Source organism: Stegodyphus dumicola, chromosome 6 (genome assembly GCF_044657685.1).
Source record: "Stegodyphus dumicola isolate Sdum_Otavi_A_Nest chromosome 6, ASM4465768v1".
Taxonomy (NCBI): Eukaryota; Metazoa; Arthropoda; class Arachnida; order Araneae; family Eresidae; genus Stegodyphus; species Stegodyphus dumicola.
Genome location: NC_140773.1, coordinates 177,364,733 through 177,389,186, shown reverse-complemented (window position 1 = coordinate 177,389,186; position 24,454 = coordinate 177,364,733). Strand labels below are relative to the sequence as shown.

The following is a 24,454-nucleotide window of genomic DNA, read 5'->3' as shown; positions in this document are numbered from 1 at the left end:
AGGATAATGGCAATGGATGGCGCCGATATGCATAACTATTATAAAAATGTTTTAATGTTTAGAATGTAGATGTGTTGTGTATCATCAAGAGTTTAAAGTTGTCCCTGATTATTTTGCGTAAATAAAGGATTAATATCTAAAACAGATTCAATTACTGTCCCTGAAGCTAATCAAATCAAGAACTAGGTAAGAACTTTCTATTTTATTTGAAATAATTGTCGGTTGAACTCTTATTTTATGGTGCCAAAACCTGGGAGCTATAATAATTCAAAATGGCAAAAAGGCAGTTTTAATTCTCTCTCTCTCTATGTATATATAAATACACGCACAAAAACAGAAATATAAAAACGAATTTAACAAAAAAATGAGTTTTAATTTCTTTCCTCTATGTGTAACATGTATACAAGCCAGTTTCCCTTAGAAAGGCCTCCATGAAGGCATCCCTCTTCTTAGGCAGCTATCCCTCGAGTGCTTTGGCATAATCTAATAACCAAACCAAACCAAAAATTGGTAGTTAGTTTCACATTGCATTTGAAATGAGAAAATAAAGCCTAAAACCTTACCCCCAAATAATGCGCTGTTTTTCATGCTGTTGATTTAACCATCGAGGCCATTTGTATTGAACTAATTCATATTCAAATCCATATTTCTCAGCCATTATGGGCAAAAAGTCCTGAAATTATTCAAACAAAATAATGTTTTTTACTTTAATTAAATTTTTTTACCAACTAAAAAAAGAAAATGCAAAATGTATACAAAATCTTACGTACAATTAAAAGAAAATAATTGACTTCCACAGTACACACACACACACAAAAAAAAATATTTAATAACATAAAAGAATATTAAAAATCACATTTTCTCTTGTAAAAAAATAAATAAATAAAAGTATGATTGGATTAACATATCAGTTTGTTCACCAGAATATTTCACATTCAAGGATTTAACAAGAAAGAAAGAAAGGAAAGAAGAGTGATAGAGAGAAACAAAGGCAGAAAATTTGACAGACTACAGATTTTAACATTGCACCAAAGGGTTCATTAAGGTCTTTTATACTCTCAATGAACATGCAGTTTACCTACCTGTTGTTGGACTCACAACTCCTATTTTTTCCCCCTCTTTATTAATAAACGACACTTTCTTCACACATTCATCGCACACAATTTAACAGCAAAACCACAAAATTGTTTAAATCAACATATTTTTTAGATTCCCTAATAGAAAGTTAAATGTTGCCATATCTTTTTTCAATTTTTTCAGTCTTCTGTCAGCTCCTCATAGCAGTGTTCAGTTTTCTTAATAAGATTACTTATACAGCTTTTTGTCTTTGAAACTTTATTATTAAGCATCACTTTTTTTACACTTATGCTACAATAAGTCAATAGCAAAATAACTAATTTTTACAGCAGCATATTTTTAGAATCCCTAGCATAGTGTTAAGTGTTTTCAAATATATCTTATGCTTCCCCAAAAAGCAATAAATTGGTGCATGAGAGATAAGTATACTACATTGGGCAGTAGCAACACATACTTTAAACAAAGCTGAGTTCTTTTATTAAACTAGTCACTTATGTGGCCAGCCACTAAAAATAGTCATAATGGAAAAGAAAAAAAAAATATTTAATGATTTTAATGAGCCCAGCTTGCATTATTTCACAAAAATATTTAACATTTCTAATTATATAGCTCATGACTTAAATCAATTTTTATTTAATTCAATCAGATTAAAAAACAGAAAAAATATTCTTAAGAATTGCACTTATTGTTCTGAAATAGCTTGCTTTATTAAATTATAACAGACAGATAAAATCTGAAAGTTCAATAGTTTACACAATACTGAATGGTAACATGCTGGCACATGGAAGACAGAAGTATTTTATTTCAAATGGTGACAACACACTACTTTTAAACAGTTGAGTTTGTTGATTAAAACTGTAAAATAAATGTCTTACAATTAATTTAACGACAACAGTCTGAAGGCTGGAGATAAAAAAAAAAAAAAAAAGCTTTATTTCAAGCAGTGCTGTCACTCCTTGAAATAAAGCTTTTTTTTTTTTTTTTTTTTTTCCAAGCAGTGCTGTCACTGCTTGCTTTTAAATCACTGAATTTGGTAATTCAAAATTCATTAAATTCATACAAAATATAAACTAAATAAAAACAAATTCAAAACTCAAAATTTTTGAGCTGCATGTGTTTGGGTGAAATGAGTGTTCAAAATTTGAGGGTTCTAAGTACCACCAATTTTCCACAATGCAATGAACGTACATATATACACATTCTTCATTTATTTAATACTAAAGATTTCAAGACAAATATTTTACACTCTGCTGAGTGGCAATACATTTGAAAAGAGACATGGACACAAAAGTGAGGTCCGGGACTAATAGCGTATCTGGTGCTAAGAACTGCTATTGATAATTATTTCTTTCATCATCAATAAACATTCAAAGTTCCTTATAATGCATATACAAATTCTTTCATATGAAAAAATTAGTGATAAAGATGACTTCTTATAAATCTCCTTACACGATTTTTCAACTTGCTAGTTATTGTTTTAAAAAAAAACCTCCTTAGAAATGTTCAAATTTTAGTAAATTATCAATAATCAAGACATAAGCATTTAATAATATATGTTTAACTATTACAAACATTTCTATCATTAACTATAATTATTTTTTAAAAAATAAAAAATAAACAAGCACTAATGAATTATATACACACAATTAATTATGAATTTTTTCATTGTTTGGTTAATTATAGGAATTTGAGGATTATTAGAACTATGGGAAGGAATTCAAGAATTTTCCAATAGAAAAACGGCTCAAATTCATACTTGTAGACAAGAATTATTAAATTCATACAAAATAAGATTATTTATCAACCTTGGATGTTAGATATATTTTTAGCAGTCTAAGATTTATGTATGTAACTTGCACTACACTAAATTGTTCTGATCCCAAATATTTAAAAACAGAAAGCTATACAGTAACTAGGAAAACAAGCAAACCAACATTTTGGTTTCTTAACATTATCAGTTGTAAAAGCTTAATGCAAATGACTGAATTTTGATTGACATTCTTTCAGTGTCAGAAACAGTTCCTGACACGATGCACCACTTTATATCAGCAAGTATACTGAAGGTGTTGCCTATTTCCCACATAAGTGTGGTTGCATTCACAGGCATTTTACAATGGGGATAACATAACACTTTTAAAAGAGAGGGAAGAAAATTAATTTTAATGCAATACCTTGCACATAAGAGCAATTATTTTCTAGCAACCTTTTAATTCTACTGAGTTGTAAAGCTTCATGCATTTCTAATACAATATTTGATGTAAGTATAAAGATAGTAAATCATTGAATTATATGCTGAATGCACAGCTAATGCTATCAGCTTCTTTAAAAGTAACTCAAATAACCCTGAGGTAAAATGTTTCTCTGAGAACTGACTCATGAATATCGTAATTAAAAAAAAAAAAATTAAAACATTTTTATCAATTATTAAGAATTGTATTTTATGCAATTACTAAAAATTCATGTCTGAAATACAAATTAAAATTTACTTTACCTTAAATGTTGGAGATAAGAAGTTCTTTAAAAACCAGAATTTCACAGGTGTCTTGGTATTTTTCAAAACACTCAACATCATTATTCTAAGAAAACAATACATTGTGCATAAATATTTATAAAACAGATATTTCTTTTCGTGTTTTAAAATTAGAATTATAACAATAAGTTGTAGTTTCAAATGACCATGAAAACATATCCGGAATATGGCATGAGAATAATTATATTAAAGGAATTTCTATAAACTAATCATTTATACATGAATTACATATACTCCGATATAATTTATAACAATTAAAACTATCCTAAAATTCTTTATTAGGATTCAAGATTTGAATCTAAAAATTCTTTAAAAAGATTCAACGTCCCCAAAATTGAATCTTCACTTTTGAGGGGGGGGATATGTCATTTGAAGCTTTTGAATCTTTAAAAAAAGTTATTAAACTTTTTATTTTACACAGAATATTTTCTGATAGACAATAAAAACACTCACTTAAAAACACAAACAATTGTTACAACTTTGTTGATCCTGATGATCTCTATCACCTTATAACAGTCCTGAGTGTCACAGAATTGTTTTATAGACAGAGAGCATTATATTCCAAGTATAATCTTAACTTATATCAACTCTTAAAATAATTCTCCTCATTTTATTTTTGCTTTGATTAAAAAAAAAAAATTAAAAGAATGAAAAGAATTAAAATCCTTATACAAAATTTTTTGTCAAATTATAATTAGAAAATGACCCTTAAGATAATAAGAATTTTAATCATGTACTTCATTTACAAAATTTCATTTGCACCTTCCTTACAAATGTATTTTTAAAAATTTAATTTTTTTTTGGTTAAATGCAAATTTTAATTTTGTTTTAATTAAAATGAAAAAAAAATTAAAATGCCTTTTTATATTACAAATATCATTAGAGATTTGAGAAAATTTAGAATTCATAACACATCTAATGTAGTTAAAAAACATTGTTTTAAATGTTTTGTTTATAATGAATAACATGACTATTAAATACACTATTTGCTACATTTATTTTTCTATATAAGGCTTCACTTCACAGAAAAATAGGAATGAAAACAAATATATTTTTACATCATACCTGAGCAGCCTCTCATAAAGATGACCAGATGCTAAGGAGAAGATGTTGATTTTATCATCACTTCCATCCAGTTCACTTTTATTACCCGTAAAAGTGCTAAAAATATATATATATATATGTATATATATATATATATATAAAACATAAATGCCTAATTTGTAACAAAGAACAATAATATGTGTCATATTAAAGGTGCATTAGTACAAAGCAAAGCATTAGGGAATGTACCTTTTAATTTCAAGCCAAATAGCTCTCCATTCCTCGACTATCCCGCCAATGATAGGCATGCTGCTTGTGAAAACAGAAAAGGAAAAAAAAGCAGAAATCTGTCACAAAAAAAAAAAAAAAAAAAAAAAAAAAAAAAAAAAAAATGCCAAAAACGTAGTTCTATATCATGCTATAAAATTAAAACAGGGTAGGGAGGAATGGTCAATAAAATTAAAAAATCTTTGAGTAATCATAATTAAATAATGCTGGAGTATAGTAAAATGCACAGGTTTGTTCTTTCTCAAAATGTTCTTTTATTGTGTATATTTAAATATTTCCTTATTCTGCCTCTTGCCACTATATTATGGTTCACATTTTCTTAGAAAAAGATCAATACACATCTAATTTACCCTTAAGAAAACCAAACTTGAAAAAAAAAAGTATGAAAAATTGCAGATAAAAAGTAAGAATAACATAAAGCAGACCCGACGGACCTGAAGAATTTTATTCGATTAAAGAAACTCTGCACAAGTCCAAATAAGGAAGTAGAATACAAAACCTTCTATTTGAATTGAAAAGAAAGAAATAGCAGAAATAGGTTACACATTATCCAATACTCTCAATATTAAATTAAATTAAAGAAGAGAAAATTACAACTCTATAAAAATCTCCCAATGAAATGGCTTAATAAGCATAGAGAACAAAGTTTACAGAGAAAACTAAAAATTCTTAAGAGAACAAATTTAATATACAGCTTGGATTATGTGAAACATGCCAAAAGGGAATTCTATCACAATTTACAAATACAATTTATGCAGTACAAAGTCTGTAATCCAGACGTTCATTATCCGGAATGATCTAGAATCCGGACCTCAAAGCCACAAACTTACGCATGCGCGTTTAATGCACGTGTCCGCTACGCATGCACGCAGCGTTTACCCATGCGTGCTTCCGATAGTGAAGAAAGCGACAGAGAGGTTATTGAAAACGAAAAAATTTTGATTGACAAGTTAGTCGGTGTTCTCGACACAGCAATTACAGGACTTTAACAGTGGAACTTTGTAACTGAACAAGAAATTATGTCTGTTTATAGAATTAAAGAGAAAGCATTATCACAAAAAATGAGGCAACTTTAACAACTTACATTGAAATAAATGTTTAATAAAGTAAACAAATAAATATTAAGCTTTTTTTGTAAATTTGGATACCGTTTAGATCATAATTGCTCTTTATTTCATAAATTACGGTTTCATATTTTTAATTGTATTATTTCTGCATGCCATCTTACCAGATTTAAAAAACCCCTATTCCGGAATTGCTGAAGTCCCGACGAGTCCGGATTACGGACTTTGTACTGTATATATAAAAAGGAAATAAAAAACAAGTGGGGGGAAAAAAAAGAAAAATTCTACTTTATGCAGATCATCCAAAACCTCTTCATAAAGAAGCTTTTAAAAGCCAAAAAGGAACAAATCTGTAGGGATTCATGAGATCTTATTTCAATATAAAAATAAATAAATAATTATTACATTCAGCTTTTTCGTGTTATTTAAAACACATCCGATAAAAATCCCATTTTAAACTACAGGGAAATTTAAAATATAAGAAAGACTTACTAAACATTTATTTATGTCATATGCTTATTTTTATGGTCATATTATTCTTACAGCTAGCTCAGTATAAAATATCAATGTTAAAAAGAAATCAGTTTCACAAACAGAAAATTTGAATTTAGCAATTCAAAAGAAAAAATAATCATGTTCACATTTTGCATTTACTGAAAGTCTGCAAACTCAACTATTTGTAATTATTTTAATTATTCTCAACTAACAATCAGTAAGGATCTAGATTTTGGATAAAAATCATACTTTAGACAATCCTGATTTTCTAGAATATAATTTCTATTATGAGTCATATAAAGGACAGAATGCACTAATGATCATTAAAAATGGTCAAATAAGATTATTATGGACCAAAAAATCTATCAAAACAACAGCTCTGATATTCATTTCTGATTTATCTAGAGAGATAAAGAAGAAAAATAAAGATATAACTTGATATTTTACTTATGCTATATAGTTTTTTTTCACTTCATATAATTTTAAAAATAAATTTCGTTACCTTTTAATGCTTTCCTCGTTTAAACGAGCAAAGCCGAATATATAAATTGACTTAACAATATTCAAATTTCAAGGGCACATTGATTGGAATTAATTTTACACTAGTTCAACAATCTTCAAAATATGTTACGTGGAGCCCTGAGGTTCCAAGCAAAGTTAGGTTATTTGAATATTGCAAAACACAAGAGGGCTATCTGCCTAAGAGGTGCGAAGCCTTCATGAAAGACTTCCTAAGGGAAATTGGCTTGTATTTATGTTACACACAAGGAAAAACTTTTAAAATGGACCATACATCTAGCCTGTTCATTCGGGCTTGAACTTGTACCAAACTACCAGTATTCAATGGTTTTAACCATTCGATCACAGGTGAAACCCGATGGTTTCTTCAAGACAAAACCAAAATTCAAAGGAATTTTTAATACCATATGTGCTGCAAAGCTGAATTCCTAAAATAATTAACTACATAATATATCATATTTTTAATTTTTATAGTTATCTAAAATGATATGAAGAAGATTTGCTTCTACAAGTAATCACACTGACAAACGCATAAATAAAGCAGCTTACAGGAAAACAAAGAAGACTCGTTAATCAATCCATAATGTGTGGAATACATTCATTTGCAGAGCCTACTAACTATAAAATACATACAATATTGTAAAAAATACACTTTTTTAACAATATGTGTATTTGTATGCAGTCATAGATTTGCCACAACATGCACTCTAATGAAATAAATTTAAATTGTTATCAATCAAAGAAAAGTTGCAGAAATTTTACTGGTTGGAATATTTGTATATAATTAGGTTATTGTCTTTAATTGACAGAAAAGTCAGATCATCATCATCTTTAATTGGTAGTTCAAGTTAAATGCCAAGTAACAGCTATTTAGCAGTTAAATCTTGTATTCAGCGTTTGTGGGTACAATAGGAGGGAAAAAGTCAAAAAGAACTTGAACATGCTTCTTTCATATGATGTGATTAATTGCAAGGTATTCAAAAAGTTTTGCTGTTCATCACCCTTTGCCAGTTTTCCTGCAGTTGTGCAATGCCTTGGCAATAAAACTCGGGAGCTTTGGATGAAAAAAAATCCATGAGTGGAAGCCGCACATCTACTTCATTGCCAAGGGATTCCCCACAGAGGACATTATCTCTTATCCAGAGAATGGAACAGGTGGTGATTTGTGTGCACTATATCTGGCAAGCACAGTGTCTTCCAGCCAAACTGCTAAAAGGTATGCCTGTCATTCTTGGCACATGTAACTTCCCATTGTTGCTGCTAGAGACACAGCATACTCTTAAAAATACACAACACTGGCTCCTTCTGACCAAATGCATGTTCCAAATGTTGTGAGTACAGGTCTCAATGATAATGTGACCTGGCGGCAGTATCTTGTAATGCACCATTTGGCAACTAGTCTACCAGATTGTGAGTGTCTAAGTGGATCCCCTTTTTGTCACTTGTGAGCATTCAACCAAATATAGGTGCATTGTGGTGCCAAGACAGCAATGACAAATAGGCTGTCACTCATTGTTCCTTGTTGGCACACCAAAGTGTGGGGATACCCACTTACTCTGACTACTGTCCTGCTCTGTGGCTATCTTCTAGGCCTCGTCACCCAACAGGTATTGTTCCCTATGGCGGGGTTCAACACAAATGCTTAAATCTCAAAATCTGAGCATATGGATGCAGTGTCTGGTGGTGTGCTTTTCATTTGCATCCTCCCCAAATGCCTGACATATTTTACAACTTGATGTAGTTGTGTGGACAGACGCATCTTAAAGTGATACCACAAGCAGCTGCAACCAAGCCACTTTATTGCCTCCATTTCTCTTCAACTCTGGATGAACTGTGATTGCTGTGAATATACAGAATGCACAATGTGCTTGCATTAGTGCAGGTCAATGATTGCACTAACCTTCCATCAATTTTTCAGTATGTGAGTCATTTTGCTTCCTCTCTGTCAGCACTTTGTCAAGGGGGACACCCCCCCAAAAAAAGGAACTTTTTTAAACACTTAAATTTATTCTATATTAGTATACATTCAGAACTTTTTTAAAAGTATGGTAGAAGTCTCACAAAAAAGTTCAATTCTATGGTCCACTGAAAGAAGTCTGAACACCATAGCACTGAATTCTTATCCTTATTACCATATTATACTATCTAGAAAATCTAATATCTAGAGATGGGGAAAAAAAAAAAAAAAAAAAAAAAAAGATCTGAAATGCAGCATGTTATCACTATCATTGCACAACACTAACAAATGGACTGCAAGAATCCCACAAATGTCAAAAATGAGCACAATACTTTGTAATCTAATAAACACAAAGATTTAGACACTAAGTTTCTTAATTTCCATTTCATAAAACTTTTTAGGTTTAAACTGTGCATGAATCTGGATATTATTTCATTTTCTAATGCCAGCAGTGTAAGAATCACATTCAGTTCAGTTAATACCTAAACAAATTATTTAAGATAATGCATTTTCCCCCAGAAATATACATTCAGAAGTAAATAAACTGATAAATCTGAAAAGTAAAGCTCCAATTTTAATGTTGTACTTACTACAAAACTATATGGAAATACCGTAAGATTAGTATTCCGATTAGATAATTAAGTAGGAAAAATGAAAGGTGTGAGAGAATATTTCTTTTGCCATTGGAGGGGGGATTTGTAATGTCAGCAACATGTTTAAAGTTAGAAATCAGTATTACTAGTAAGAGCAAACATACACCCTTAAAAGGAAAAAAAAAAAAAAAAAAATTGAAAATCCATGAACATTGGAAGTATGTTAAAAATAACAGCATAATTTGCAATTTTCTTAAAAACCAAAAATATAGACACAGTGCCAGACTTGATTAAACTTACTGTACAAGAAGAGTTCTAAAAATTACAATCGATCAGCATTTACACTTTTTTTTAAACATCTAAGCAATTATAAAAATGTTGACTGAGTAATACCATATTCTTCTTTTCAAAAAATTTTGGGCAATATTAAAAAGGAATTTACAAATTCAGAATAATACATAATTTAAGTAAGGCTGTAGAGACACTAGGTATTTTTGGAAGCAGGCAAGATGAAAAATATGCAACACCTTCACCGGGAATCGACCCACGGTCCTCTCAATTACGCCCTGAGCATACAGACCACTACACCACAATGGCTCGCTAAGAAGGCGGGAGAAATACCTTATAAGGTCAATAACCCCCCCCCCCAAAAAAAAAAAATCAAAAGCCCAAACTGAAATAAATTTAGAGCAAAAGTGTATGCAATAAATTGAGTAATGAAACTCAAATATTTTTCTAAGTAAATTAAATTTAGTGCTGAAGGTAGGTATTGAAATTACTGTTGAAAAATACCTTGGCCACCAAAATATATATATGCATATAACAATGAACAACAGAAAAACAGCCTGAATTTGGATAAGTCATAAAGCAGTATATTGCAGCTTACTGCAGTTACTAAACAAATGCACAATAAAAGAATATTTTGAATACAAATCATAATTTTCAGCATAAAGATTATACAAATTATAGTAGTCAGTATTTTGCTAACTTCAATAAAAATATTCTGATATATTTATTTATATATAAATACGTAAAGCAATTATTGCAGTCTTGATTTTGCTACACAATAATATATTTATGTGTTTTTCAGATGTTTACATTCTTAATTTTCAGAAAACAGTATTCCCTACTTTGAAGTTAAGAAAACTGTTTTACAAAATTATATCATTTTGTCTACAAAAGTGTTTTTAAGACAAAATGATATACATTTTTTTAAAAAAAAAGATGAATTTATATGGAAAACCTTTTTAATATTCCCAAAATTTTACATATTAATTTTGCTATACAAAAAAATACACAGAAAGCAAGACAACACTAAAAGAAAAGAATGATAGAATACACATGGAACTGACACATTACAGATATCTCTACACTTTCAAAATCAAAAAGCACCGAGTTCACTTGAAGGTTTAGAGGTGATAGCAGAGAAAATGAAGTGGAAAACCCCTATTTTCACACATGTGGTAAGTAGGATATATTATATAAGGTACGGTCATAGGAAAAAGAAGGCTAATACCATATATTAACAAACTATCATCATTTCTATTCACCAAATCCTTTATTGGCTATAGTTCCTATATCTGGTTATTCCATCCTGAAAGTCACTTTTTGTTATCTGCTCTAGTTGATATAAAAGAACGCTTGAACAATAACTGTATGTTGATTGCAATCCCTCATGCATTTTCTCCCCTCATTACATAATTTTTCTTTGCTATTCAAAACTTCCAAAACTGCCTTACATCTTCATGTCATTTGTAAATAACAGTATACTTTTCTTCAGAAACTACATCATAAAATGACTGAAAGATATCCTTGAAATACATCTTCCCTTTTCTGCATAAAAAGTAAAAATTATTTTTAGATTTCTATTGAAAATGAAAAGTATGTACAAACATTAAATCTTTCTTAAGAGTCAAGTGGAATAGAATAAACTTCTGTTAACTGGAACATACTGGTATATTTCTATAGTTAACAATGTTAATATATTTGTAACTTTCTTTCATACATATTTGTAGCTGAACACAATATACTTTACAATTTGCCTTATACCTCCTTTGTTTCAACTGCAATTCAAAATTTCATGAAATACTTTAGAAATTAATAACAAATAATTAAAATGCAGTCAACAATACACTCATTTACAATTTTTTTTACATGTCTAACAAACTCTCAACGTACCCACTTCTGCTCATGAGACAGATATCTAATGATTTACTAGGAGGATTTATCTGAACATTTGGGAAAGCTAACTGATGCCATGCTTGATGAAAATAGTGATGATTATGTCTTTCAACATGATAGCTGTCTAGCTCATTATCACAAAATAAATAAATAAATAAATAAAGTTATTTGTAAAAGCATTTCAAACAAAATTCGCCTCAGAAATGGAGAGAGCACACAGGGCATGGAAATGATGAATTATAACTCAAGCCATCGTGGTCTCAAAATTTAAGCCTGTCTGACTTATTTCTACAGGCATTTGTCAAGAATATCATCTTTGTACTTCCACTTCCTATTCATTTCTAAAATCTCTTAACCACTTCGCTAACTCTGCATATCTGGTATACTGTGATTAACTGCCATGGTTGGAATAGATTATTGCATAGATGTCTTCTATATCAAAAAAGGTAATAACTTTGAACATTTGTAAACTATAACTCCCCCATCCCAAAAAAGGAAAGTTTTTTTTTTTTTTTTTTTATTTCAGTCTAATAGAATTTGGAATTGGTTGTATAGTTTATTTGCTATGAATTTTTAAAATGTCTGTTAAAATATCTGATGAAAGGGCAAAACTCTAAACAAAACAGAAACAAAAAGTAATCAAAAGCTTCAGATTCCAATCTTTATTTAACTCAGAAAGTGTGTATTTTCATCCTGCTCCCAACAGCTGCTTTTTAGATAACATTAAACTCTATGCTTTCATCATTCAAACAAAATCAACTTTGAAAACAATATAAAGGAACCTTCAATTCTTTGTTTAAAAAATAATGCAAAAATTTACATAAAACCATTACTGCTAACCTAGTTTTGAAGTATAATGGAAAATAAGTTAACCATGCATACAGTTTGATATATGCTTTTGTGTGCAGATGCAATCACAGAGTATAATTATATAAATAACTCAGTTCATTTGAAAACTGTTTGGTTTTCTCTGCTAAGTAAAAACATTCAATCTATTCTTCATTTATATGTGCAATGTAAATATTTACCATCTTGCTTGCAAATATTTGCTGTAATTAAAATCAATTACAATAATAATTTTAATAAATACTAATATTATTGTATATTAGTATATTTTCGTTAAAGCCGTTTTTTCAACCACTGTAAGTTTGAAAAGTAATTAGATTTTAATAAAAAGATTAATTGAATTTAAATTAATTTTCTCATTAAATGAAATGAATGAATTTAAACTGAATTTTGTCAACTTTTATTAACATTTTTCATTTATTTATTGAGAAAATCCTAAATTTACTAAGCAATTAAAACAGTAGTTTAAAATAGCAAAAATTTGCTTAAAAAGATACACTGCTCGACATTTAAAATGCAACACCAAGAAGGAGTGGTCAAAAATTTATGCAAATTTTAGAGTAGATGCACATCACTGAGTTATGTGAATGATGTGAAATGTGCAGCTCTCCGAAGCACGTGAAGTAAGATATACGGGAAGGAACGTGAAGAATGGGCAATATTCGCATCGTTATTTCTGCCAGACAAATTATCGAAGAAAGTTGGTTTTTGTCCTGGAGGATACGTATAATAGGAGAGAATGCCAAACCGCCGTCAACAAAGGCACTTCCAGCAGATAGACGATTTTACGAGGGGTATGGTGATCGGACTGAGAAGAGCGTGATGGTCCTTATGACAAATCGCAGCTGACACCACCATGGATGCGAGCACAGTGCATCGGCTATGGCAAACACAGCTGGAACAAGGAAATGTGGGAAGAAGGAGGGGTGCAGGTGCAGTCAGAGTGACGTCAGCACGCGTGGGTCAACACATCCGCCGACAAGCTGTGGCGGTCCCACAAGTCACTTGTACTGCGATTCTGCAGCATGTGCAAGATACCCTGAATGTTCCCGTGTCAACCAGAACCATTTCCCGCCAATAGGTTGAACGTAGCCTGCACTCACGGCGTCCGTTAAGAAGACTGCCATTGACCCCACAGCATAAACACCAATGTTTAAAATTGTGCCTGACTGGAGCGATGTGGATGACAGAATGGCATAATGCTGTGTTCTCAGATGAGTCCCGCTTCTGTTTATCCAGTGACAGTTGCCGCATATGTGTGTGTGGTGTCAATGTGGAGACAGATATAATCTGGAAGTAACTGTGGAACGCCCCACTGTGCGATAACATGGCATAATGGTTTGGGGCGCTATTGCCTACGATTCCAGGTCACCTCTAGTTTGTATTCAAGACACTATGACGGCCCAACGATACTTGGATAATGTACTGCGGCCGGTGGCAATCCACTAATGCAATTTTTCAGCAGGATAACGCCCAACCACACAGTGCTTGCATCTGCCAACATGTTCTGCAAGGTATACAGATGCTTCCCTGGCCACCATACTCTCCTGACCTGTCACCAATCGAACATGTGTGGGATGTGATTGGATGCCGTTTGCAGACTCTGCCCCTGCCTCGTTCAGATGACGAACTGTGGCAAATGGTTGAAAGGGAATGGAGATCCATCCCTCAGGACACCATGTGCACTCTTATTGACTCTATACCTAGACGTGTTTCTTTGTGCATCGCTGTCCGCGTCGGTCCTACATTCTACTGAGCTGACGCCGTTCTCGCTCTGCATTCTGACTATCATTTTGAAATAAAGATCACTTATTGCTGCTTTCTGTCTCTGTCTTTTTTCCAAATTTCATCACTTTCTGACCACTCCTTCTTGGCGTTGTATTTTCAAAGTCGAGCAGTGTATGTTGGCCTAAATGTGAAGACAGAAGAGTAACTTGTTTCAATATTTAATTTAATTATTAATTTATTAACATACACAAATAGCTTTTGTGCAGAAAAATAAATTAGGAGATAATTCAAAAACCTCCATTTTATGCCACTTCTTTCCTTAGATGAAAATCAACAAACTGTTTAAAATTAAGGAATGAATAAAATGTGCTTCTTTTATATTTTTAATTTCAAAGAGTTAAATCATTTATTATTCAGCTTATTTTAATAAAATTTATAATTCTTTTAATAAAGTACAAAAATACATATGTTATATAATATCCATATAGATCTTCTCCCCTCACCTTTTAATGGAAGAGAATTTCAGATTTAGTAACAGAAAACAAGAGCTAACAGCAATATTCCGCATCAATAAAGATCTAAATTATTAAACAGCTGTGATAACTGAAGCATTTATAATACTTAAAATCACATTTAATAGATAAACTTTAATATTGCACAATTATTAATGTTTTTGTCTAGAAGTAATACCAAATATACATTTTAAACAGATTTCTCATATGTGAAAAAGATTTTACCTTGTAATAGTACTCCATATTCCATTATTATTGTCATTTTCATCATATAAAAGTTCTTCAAATTGTTTTCCTGGTTTCTTAGACACCTATGTAATTAAATATATAGAGAAAGGCAATTCAGAAATAAAAGTAACATTCAGTATACATTCAAGCAATACACACACTTAAAACAATACCAAAATGAAGAAAGAGTAATCAGGGAAAAGTTCTTTTTAATAGCAATTACAAATTAAAATCAACAGGAGTCAGAGTAATTTTTTTAAACATATAAAGATACAAAATGCTAAACGAGTAATATTTGTTTACATGAAAAATATGAACATAAAGGTAGCCAAATTATTATATCTCAACATAAAAAGAATCAATACAATCTGTTAATTTAATTTTAAATTTAAACATTAACTGCATTTGGCATATGTGAATTGTATATCAGCAATTTTGCAGTTTTTTAAAACAAATTTTTAATTAATTACCAAATTTCAAAAATATTAGCATTTTCTATGGGAGTAACTTTTATACACACAAATGCTTTTCAATAACATTATCACCATTTTATATTAATTTGATTTTCTGTTTGTATTCATAACAGGCCTTGATTTAAAAAAATTAAGTAAGTAAATGAAAGAACAAAAAATTCCATAAGACAAGGAAACAACTGGATTAGATATAAAAAGCTCCTTCCTCTAAGGCACGGAACAGTTCAGAATTACACATTCAAATTTTAAATATAAAAATGAAGTAAACAGCAAAGATCTCAACACTTTTTTCAGAGATAATTATATACAATAATTAACATTAGGCAGAGTAATTACAATTGCATTTTTTACATCACATTCAAATTATACAACACCTGTACTTCAAAAGGGAAGAACTTTTTCTGTAATCATTACACAAAAACCAAAATTTTGTTGATGCTTTATGCAAAAGATGCTTTTGCCAATGCTTTACATTAGTCATTTCAGAATTTTGCCTACTTTCCACAAGTCTGAGATTTCTCTGCTTTGCATGTATGTTATGCAGTTTCCATTTTTTCCATATTATTATTACATTTTGCTAAGCTTACAATGATTACAATAAATCGCACTAGCGTTCCTTCCATTAAGTGTTTAGTTGCAAAATCTGTTTTCCAGTTTTTCATAATTTTACTTAATTTTAGGCAAGTATGTTTATGGTAATTGCCTCACAAACCCTTGCCAACACTTTTGCTCTCAAAATTCATTGATTTTAATGCATTTTTATTATTATTTTAAGAAACAAAACTCTATTACTTCAAAGACTATCCTGCAAAGAATAATAAATAGCAAAGAATTTCTCTCAAGATTTCATCTAATAAAAAAAGTGCATGCTTCCAAAATATAAATAAATAAATTTCAATCACTTACTCTGACTTTAATTATATGACTTCGAAAACTGCTAATAATGATAACTAAATCTGAAGAACCAGGAGGGGTATCTGTATTTTCACTTCTACACAACAGAAGGTACACTTAAATGAGACAAATCTTAAAAATTACACTACATTTATCAGTAATATTAAAACTCAGACAAAATAAAAATTTAAAACTTTATAACCACTACTCAAAATCATGTATTTTCTCAGACAGTTTTTTTATGAGACCATGCAAAGACAATAAAACAGCACAAGAACAAGCTCTTATATTTATATTTCAACAACCATATAACAATCCAGTACAGAACACTTTTAATTATTAAATAGAATTTTAGGAAGTGTTGCAATGCATGCTATTTAAACCTGTGTGACAAATCAATCACGTTTTCCATTATTTAATATCAAAGCTTATTTGGTACTTATACATTAAAATATGATTATTTAGTACTTACATGTATTGCCGCCTAGACAGTATAATAGTTAGGGGAGCCGACTGCGTTACCAAAGGCCCCGGGTTCGAATCCCGGAGAAGGCAATTGTAACTGTCTGTCCCTTTATAGGAGGCAAAGGTGGCCTACCTATTAGGTGCCTGTATAATAAAGTGACCACCATTTCTGGCCTTAGTAGTGGCCAAGCCGAAGTTGGATAAGAGCCCGCCATTGAAGGAGGGGGAGGGAGCTTAAATGTATTTCAGTAGAAGTCACCAAATTTTCATACTCCATTAAATTCTGGCAATCCTGCATGTAACAATTCTTTGATTTTAACAGACATAATTATTTTCAAGAGTGTTCTTTTGTGATATCTAATGATTTATTAAGAATAATCATGATATTTGTTATGAAGTCAATTTTAAAATGGTGCTTATGAGATTTGCCTGATGTTTAAGAAACTGTGGTCAAATGTTTCCACAGATAGAATAATTTACTATAAAATTACAAAAAGGAACAATTAATTTTTGGAATCTGTTTTTATTTCTACCTGAAAAAAAAAAAGTTTGTAAGTAGGCTTATTGATTGATTTTTCAGACATATCCAATTAAAATGTAAAATATGAATAAAATAATATATATGCATGTAATAAAATATTTTGTAATTTAAAGTCATCACTCCTTTTCTCTTTCTTGGCAAATTATGCCACGTAGGTTGTATACTAATACATATTTACCATATATTTAGTACAACACATTTATAAAGTATATATAATATCAAATATTTAGTACAACACATTTATAAAGTATATATAATATCAAATATTTAGTACAACACATTTATAAAGTATATATAGTACCACATATTTATAAAGTATACATAGTACCACATATTTATAAAGTATCATTTTTGACAAGTCAAATAATTTCAAGTCAATATTTTAGTCACAAAAGAATGCAAAATTCTAACTATATTCAATGAGATGGATTTTAATTAGTAAAGAATTCAGCAAGCTATTTTGAAGGCAAATATAATAAAAGGGAATTTCTAAGGCACAAACTTCATGAATCAGGTTTCACAAACCATTCATGCCACGCATTAATCTCTTTTCGCATTCTGACCCAAATTAAACAAGTTCAATTTAAGTAGATTAATTAAATGCATAAACTTCCAGAATAAAAATATTTTATAAGCTCTTTAAAATCTAAATTAATGAACAGAAATGCTAGAGCTATCAAAACAGCTGCCAAAATCTGACAATTTCTAGTATAACATAGATGTAATCTGTTAACTAAATTTCTGTGAAAAGCAATATACATTAAGAGCCAGAATACTAAAGATGTCCCATTTCTTTTACATCAACCAGTCTGCAAGTGATATACAATTATGTAGCAACCAGAAATGGCTTATATAAGGTAATTGCAAATCATGAGTGCAAGGATATCAACATCTTGGAAATGGATAATGTTCTAGTCTTTTCTCATGCAAAAAATTTAGGCTCTGAGTATAATTCTAGTCAGAAAATGATAATGAGCAAAAAAGATGAAAGATGGCTAGCATGAACCTGCTGCAATAACAAAAGGGCAACATCACAGCAAACTGTAGCTCAATACAATTTGGGAGCATTGCAAATCATACCCAAATGCATAACATCAGAGAATTTGCAACAGATGGGGTTTTGATAGAAAACCTTAAAGAATGCTTATGCTATCGCTGGGGGAGGAAGAAAGAAAGAAAAAAGAAAGAAATCATGGCTGCTGTAAGCACTAAAGTAACAAAATTGGACTTCTCATGACTAGAAAAAAATTCTTATTTTAATGAACCTCATATCTTACTCCACCATGCAAATGAAAGAGTCAGAATATGATACAAACTGGTCGAAATCTAGTACCTTTTTACAAAAAGAGAACTCTTCATGCTAGTAGACACTGTATTTGGGATCTAGGAATATTTTCCTGGAGTACAGTAAGTCTTTTGATATGTATGATAGTAATTCTCAGCACCACAGCTTACTTCAGTATTGTTGCCAATCACACATGCTTTCTTGAAGATGCAACCCCCATAGCACAAAATATCCTCAGGATGTCCTACTTAAGTCGCAATATCCCGGGACTTAATTAGGATGTCCTGAGTATGTTGATTCTCAGATGTTCTGAGGACATCGTAATTTAACATCTTGAGGATGTCTTATTTAAATCGCTATGTCCCGGGATATGAGAGGATGTCCTGAAGATGTTGATTCTCAGATATCCTGAGGACTTCACCAATTTCACATCCTGAGGATATTTATACTGCATTGTCTGCAGGACTTTGGTTGTCAAACATTCTGAGGATATTTTTTCTCAAATTTACCAGTTTTATTTTTTTGACATTGCACATCTGAAACTTGCACATTATTTAATTTTCATATGTATTTTACTCAGTTGTTTCTAAATGCTGTACATTAAAAATATTGATATGATTAATGATTTATTCTTGTTATTTTGTTATTAATTTTAACTACTATTTTTTTCTGACGTTTTTTAAAAATTTATTTAGTCATGAAAAAGTTTTTTTTTTTTTCAATGGATTAGCATTTTCTAGAATATTTGCTAAATTCCAAATAACATATATTTTTTTTTTTATAAAAATGTATAAATTACATGTATAATTACTTACAAATCCTACTATAAATAAATATAGGTAAATTTAGATTTTTTTTTTTTTTTTTTTTTTAATTACAGAAACGAATTTTTTTAAATTAGGGTGTAGAGACATTAGGTATTTTTTTAGAAGCAGGAAAGATGAAAAATTAGCAGCTGCCTTCGCCGGGAATCGAACCATGGACCTCTGGAATTCCGGCCCAGAGTGCACAACCACTATACCACGAAGAAGGCACGCTAGGAAAGCGGGAGCAATACCTTATATTACTCCTCTTTTTAAAGGGCGACTTTTTTTTTTTTCGGGGGACCCAATTGCTAAATTCTGGGTGTGGATATACCTCTTCCAACACCCTTTTAGTTTGGGCGCCACTGTAGAGACATTATAATTTTTTGGAAGCAGGCAAGATGAAAAATATGCAACGCCTTCACCGGGAATAGAACCATGGTCCTCTCAATTATGCCCTGAGCATGCAGACCACTACACCACAAAGGCTCACTAAGAAGGCGGGAGAAATACCTTATAAGGTCAATAACCCCCCAAAAATCAAAAGCAGAAACTGAAATAAATTTAGAACAAAAGTGTATGCAATAAATGTGTAATGAAACTCAAATATTTTTCTAAGTAAATTCAATTTAGTGCTGAAGGTAGGAAGCAAGCAAGATGAAAAATGAGCAATTGCCTTCGCCGGGAATCAACCATGGACCTCTGAAATACCAGACCACCGTGCAGAACCACTACACCTCGAAGGCACTCTAGGAAAGCGGGAGAAATATCTTATAAGGGAAAAAATGTTGTCCCTAATTACAGGATGGAAAACGTTTTTCAATCGTGCGATCTGTTATTGATATTGCATTACAGTTGTGCGATATTTTCACAGTAAAAATAACTCTCCAATGACTATCCAAGATTCTAGAAGCTTTGGTCTTATATAGAGATGGTCATCTTAGAGAAATAATGCTTAATATCAATATTTATTTAGTATCTCAGAACTACTGGCCACTTTCAGAAGTGGTCATTTGAGAGGTGATATTCTATACATTTATTTACTACATGATTATCTCAGATTCCAAAATTTGTTTATATTCTCAGAAATATTGGACAGAAGGTGATCGTCACATACATGCAAAATTTTGCATTTCATTGAAAATTAATTCAGCATTATTTAATTATTTCCCTATTAATTAATTAATCAGATAAAGAAAAATTATGAAATAGTACTGTTTATTACGGAATAATGTGGGAAGTTCTGCAGAACCATATTCTTTCGCATCATTGCAAACAACTTTGTATCTGACAAACTACTAGTTTCTCGTATTCTCCCACAAATCCGTAAACGTTTGTCTGATTTGAAACGAAATCCAAGATGGCTGTGCCATGAGGTTTACTTGTTGTATCGATATTTTTTTGTTGCATGAAAGGTAAGTTCAGTTGCAATACTTGTATGTTTACTTTTTTTGCTTTTTGAATTTATGTTATTTATGTTATTTCGACAGTTAAATGTGCTAGCTATCACTGCTTTATAGGTTGTTACCGTTCTATTGTGAATTACATGTATATCTCAAAGGCTGTCTTTTCAAATATCTGATTTGCCCTGCTATCCAAATGTTTACGACTGAATTTTTTTTTTAGTCTAGTTTTTGCATTCAGTCTCAAAATAATATGTGTGATCAGATTGCTTATTATTTTATTGCAGCAATAAATTTATATTAAATAGTTTGAACAATTATATAAGAGTTTGCATTGTTTTGTCCAAAATATGTATGGTTGAAACATTATCTTAATATAGTTTGTAATTCAGTTTTAAAACATGGAGAATTAGAAGTTTTATGTTTTTTTTTTCGGGGGGGGGGAACTGTTCTGTTATTGGAACCAGATTCGGAAATGTATGAACGTGTGTTTGTAAGTATGTGCATAGATGTGTATATGTAGACACATATACATACAAATATACAAGCATACATAAATACATTTCTAAACCCGATCCTGATAACAGAACAGTACCTTTTTTAAAATTTTTTTTGAATATTTTATAAAAGGATTAAGCATTTTTCAAACTGCATATCATTTTAAGATTCGAGTTGCAGGAAGGCAAAATATGGTCATTCAATAAAATGCTTATGATTGCTTTTAACATTTTCTCATAAATATTGTTTGCATTTTTATTGTATTTTAAATACTTTAGTTATGTTAAGTGAACATGAGAACATTAGGAAAGCTGAAGAATATGAATAGCTACTATAATACATATATTTTTTTCATCCAGCCCATTGTTTTCGAAACCAATGCACCATTATTATACGCTTGCTTATTTTATAGTTATATGCAGTTTAATTTTATGTTCATGTTACTGTATTATCATTATAAATATTGATAATTTTTGTTGAATCTTGCAAGTTGTCTAACATTCAGAATTATTACTATCAAAATTTACTGATAGGTTTGTTTGAGTTGACATAATCTGTCTGATAAATAAAATAAACTGGTGTTTAAATTATATGCATTTCTCTTAATGTTTCATTGAAAGTGACATGGAAATATAAATGCTATCCAGAAAAGTAAATTCTTTTTGCCTGAAATAACAAACTGTACTAAATGATTAATGTTTATATCATTTTAGAAATGCCAATATTAAAGCTCCCCCTTCTCTTCTTTGATTTTAAAATAATTTATAATAAAATAATATATGCATAAGCATAATTAATGTAAAATGTCATTCAATAATATAATTAATTTTTACAGATATTTTTATATTTCTTATCTGGGTTTTCTTTTGGTGTTAGATAGAGGAAAAGACTAATGTTTTAATTAAGAAAATAATTAAAACATTACAGTCTTTTAAATAACACAATTACAGTAATGTTTATTGAATATGTACAAATGCATTGTTCATAAGGAAATTTGCTTGTCTTTGTGTTATAGTTTTTATTTTAACACAAGCTGAAATTTGAATTATTTCCTGAATCATTAATCAGGCCAATATTCTGCTACATAACATACAAATTTTCATACAAAATTATTTCTTTGAGCATATTATAAACAGCTCATTTAATTTTATTATTTGTACAAATTTTAGACAAATGTACCATGTATCAGTTAAAGATTTATCGAAGCCTACTTGTTACTTGTGGTAACAAAGAAGTGTGAAAGATTTGTCACATTAGCGAACATGACCATCATTGATGCTTAGTTTAGTAATTTAATAATATACTGAGAAATGCTGGGAACTTTCAGAAGTGGACATTTTGGAAATGATGGGCTTCATAAGAAATTTACATGGTTTTATTAGTTATATTTTTAGTTAAGAATGGATTTTAGATGTTCATGTGAAATAATTCTGTTTAATTATATGTTAAAGAATTGTTATAAGTTTGGCATTTAAAAAATGAATTAACAGTATGCAATTATCTTTTTATTATACATACATTACTATATATTTCTAATGCACTATGTAAATGTCAGTGCTAAACAACTGAGATACTATTGTCAGGGCAATCTTTTCTTATACATGAAAAATTCTGATACTTTCTGATCATCTGCCCTCACAGCTTCAACTTATGCTAAAACTGTAAGAGTATGTACACGATAATAGCAAACCATGAATATGCATACCACACACATGTATTTACATACCTTATACTTAGTCTTATTTCTGAATAGTATTCCGTTGGATGAAAAATATGTGAATATTGACCTAATATATATTTTTGTGTGTGTGCGTCCTAAAATTTCTTGTTTCTTATAAAGTGCTTATTTGAATTACTACTTGTGAACAGAGCAGTAAATATGAACCATAAACTAACCAAACAAACATTTTGCGAAGTTTCACAGCTTTGCAGATAGTCAGAAAGCACCAAAATTTGTAATAATAAGTTTAAATGATGTTCTATACTTTTGTGTTAATTTTTCTATTCTATTAATTCTATTATTATATTATCAAACTTTCTGTAGGGATTTCAACTGGTTAAGATGTTATTACCATGTGGAGAAGAATTTGGATTTCAAGCTTGAAAAATTGCAGCTGAAGGATTCTAAGGATTCTATGGAAGGTCAGTCAAACTGGTTTTAGTTAATTATAATTTAATTTTGGGCGAAGAAGTCTCAAATTTATTTATCATGTGTGTCTCTAAAAGTCTTCTAAATTAAATTCTGCTTGTTTTTGAAATTTTTCATGACATTCATTCTTTGATTATTATTATTATTATTTTTTAATTTACTAACTTATGTCCATGCACATAATGTTGCATTTAATGCCATATCTTAAATATTGTAAAATATTAAAATAATACATTTCACTTAAAAATGTGGTTGTGACAGTAAATTTTCTGTTACATTTAATCATATCTATAAACACTGGCATACATCATTTTTCAGTAATATATATATTATTTTGTGTATTTTTTTACAACCAAGATCTGGCATATGGCTTTTCAAACTGATATCATGGTGTAATAATGTAATCTAATGGTTAAAGATAATGGAATGGGCCAAATTTAATAAATTATTCTTTGATAGAAATTTATTCATGCATTCAGTGTGCCTCATCTCTTAAAATTGCTAAAGTAAATTTTATATACTTGCATTTAGGAATTTTGAATCTATCAGTGTAATTTTGTTTCAGTTATTAAACATGCAAGGGAAAAAATTCATACATAGCTCTGTATTTAAAATTAGTTAATTAAATTAATTCCCTAATAAAGAGGGACATTTTGTTGTTTTAAAGTCGATAGAGTTTAATTAAAAAATATGCCACATTAAGGGTTACTTTTTAACCTAATTTAAAATTTTCATTACCTTAACTTGTCCAATAATTGTTATTTGGGATGTTATTTTAACTCAGATATTGTAATAATATCAAAATTCCTTACTTTTTGATAGGTAATCCAAATGTGAAACAAGAAAAGAAAAAATTAAAATGTAGAAGTATATTTATTTCA

The 24,454-nt window shown here is 30.1% G+C and overlaps 1 protein-coding gene across 3 annotated transcripts in view; it reads right to left on the bottom strand.

Annotated features, from left to right (window-relative positions):
• Uggt (UDP-glucose-glycoprotein glucosyltransferase) overlaps positions 1-24,454 on the bottom strand; it is a 211,458-nt gene that overhangs the window by 28,759 nt on the left and 158,245 nt on the right. The window contains exons 31-36 of one of the 3 annotated variants that reach the window (XM_085819198.1): positions 16,442-16,526; positions 15,060-15,145; positions 4,901-4,960; positions 4,673-4,768; positions 3,569-3,653; positions 564-673 (exon numbers count right to left, since the gene is read on the bottom strand). In XM_085819198.1, the coding sequence (XP_085675324.1) occupies positions 564-673; positions 3,569-3,653; positions 4,673-4,768; positions 4,901-4,960; positions 15,060-15,145; positions 16,442-16,526 (522 nt within the window). Of the gene's footprint in view, positions 1-563; positions 674-3,568; positions 3,654-4,672; positions 4,769-4,900; positions 4,961-10,863; positions 11,401-15,059; positions 15,146-16,441; positions 16,527-24,454 lie in introns of those variants that run through there. The other 2 variants (XM_085819199.1, XM_085819200.1) reach the window with 2 other exon arrangements.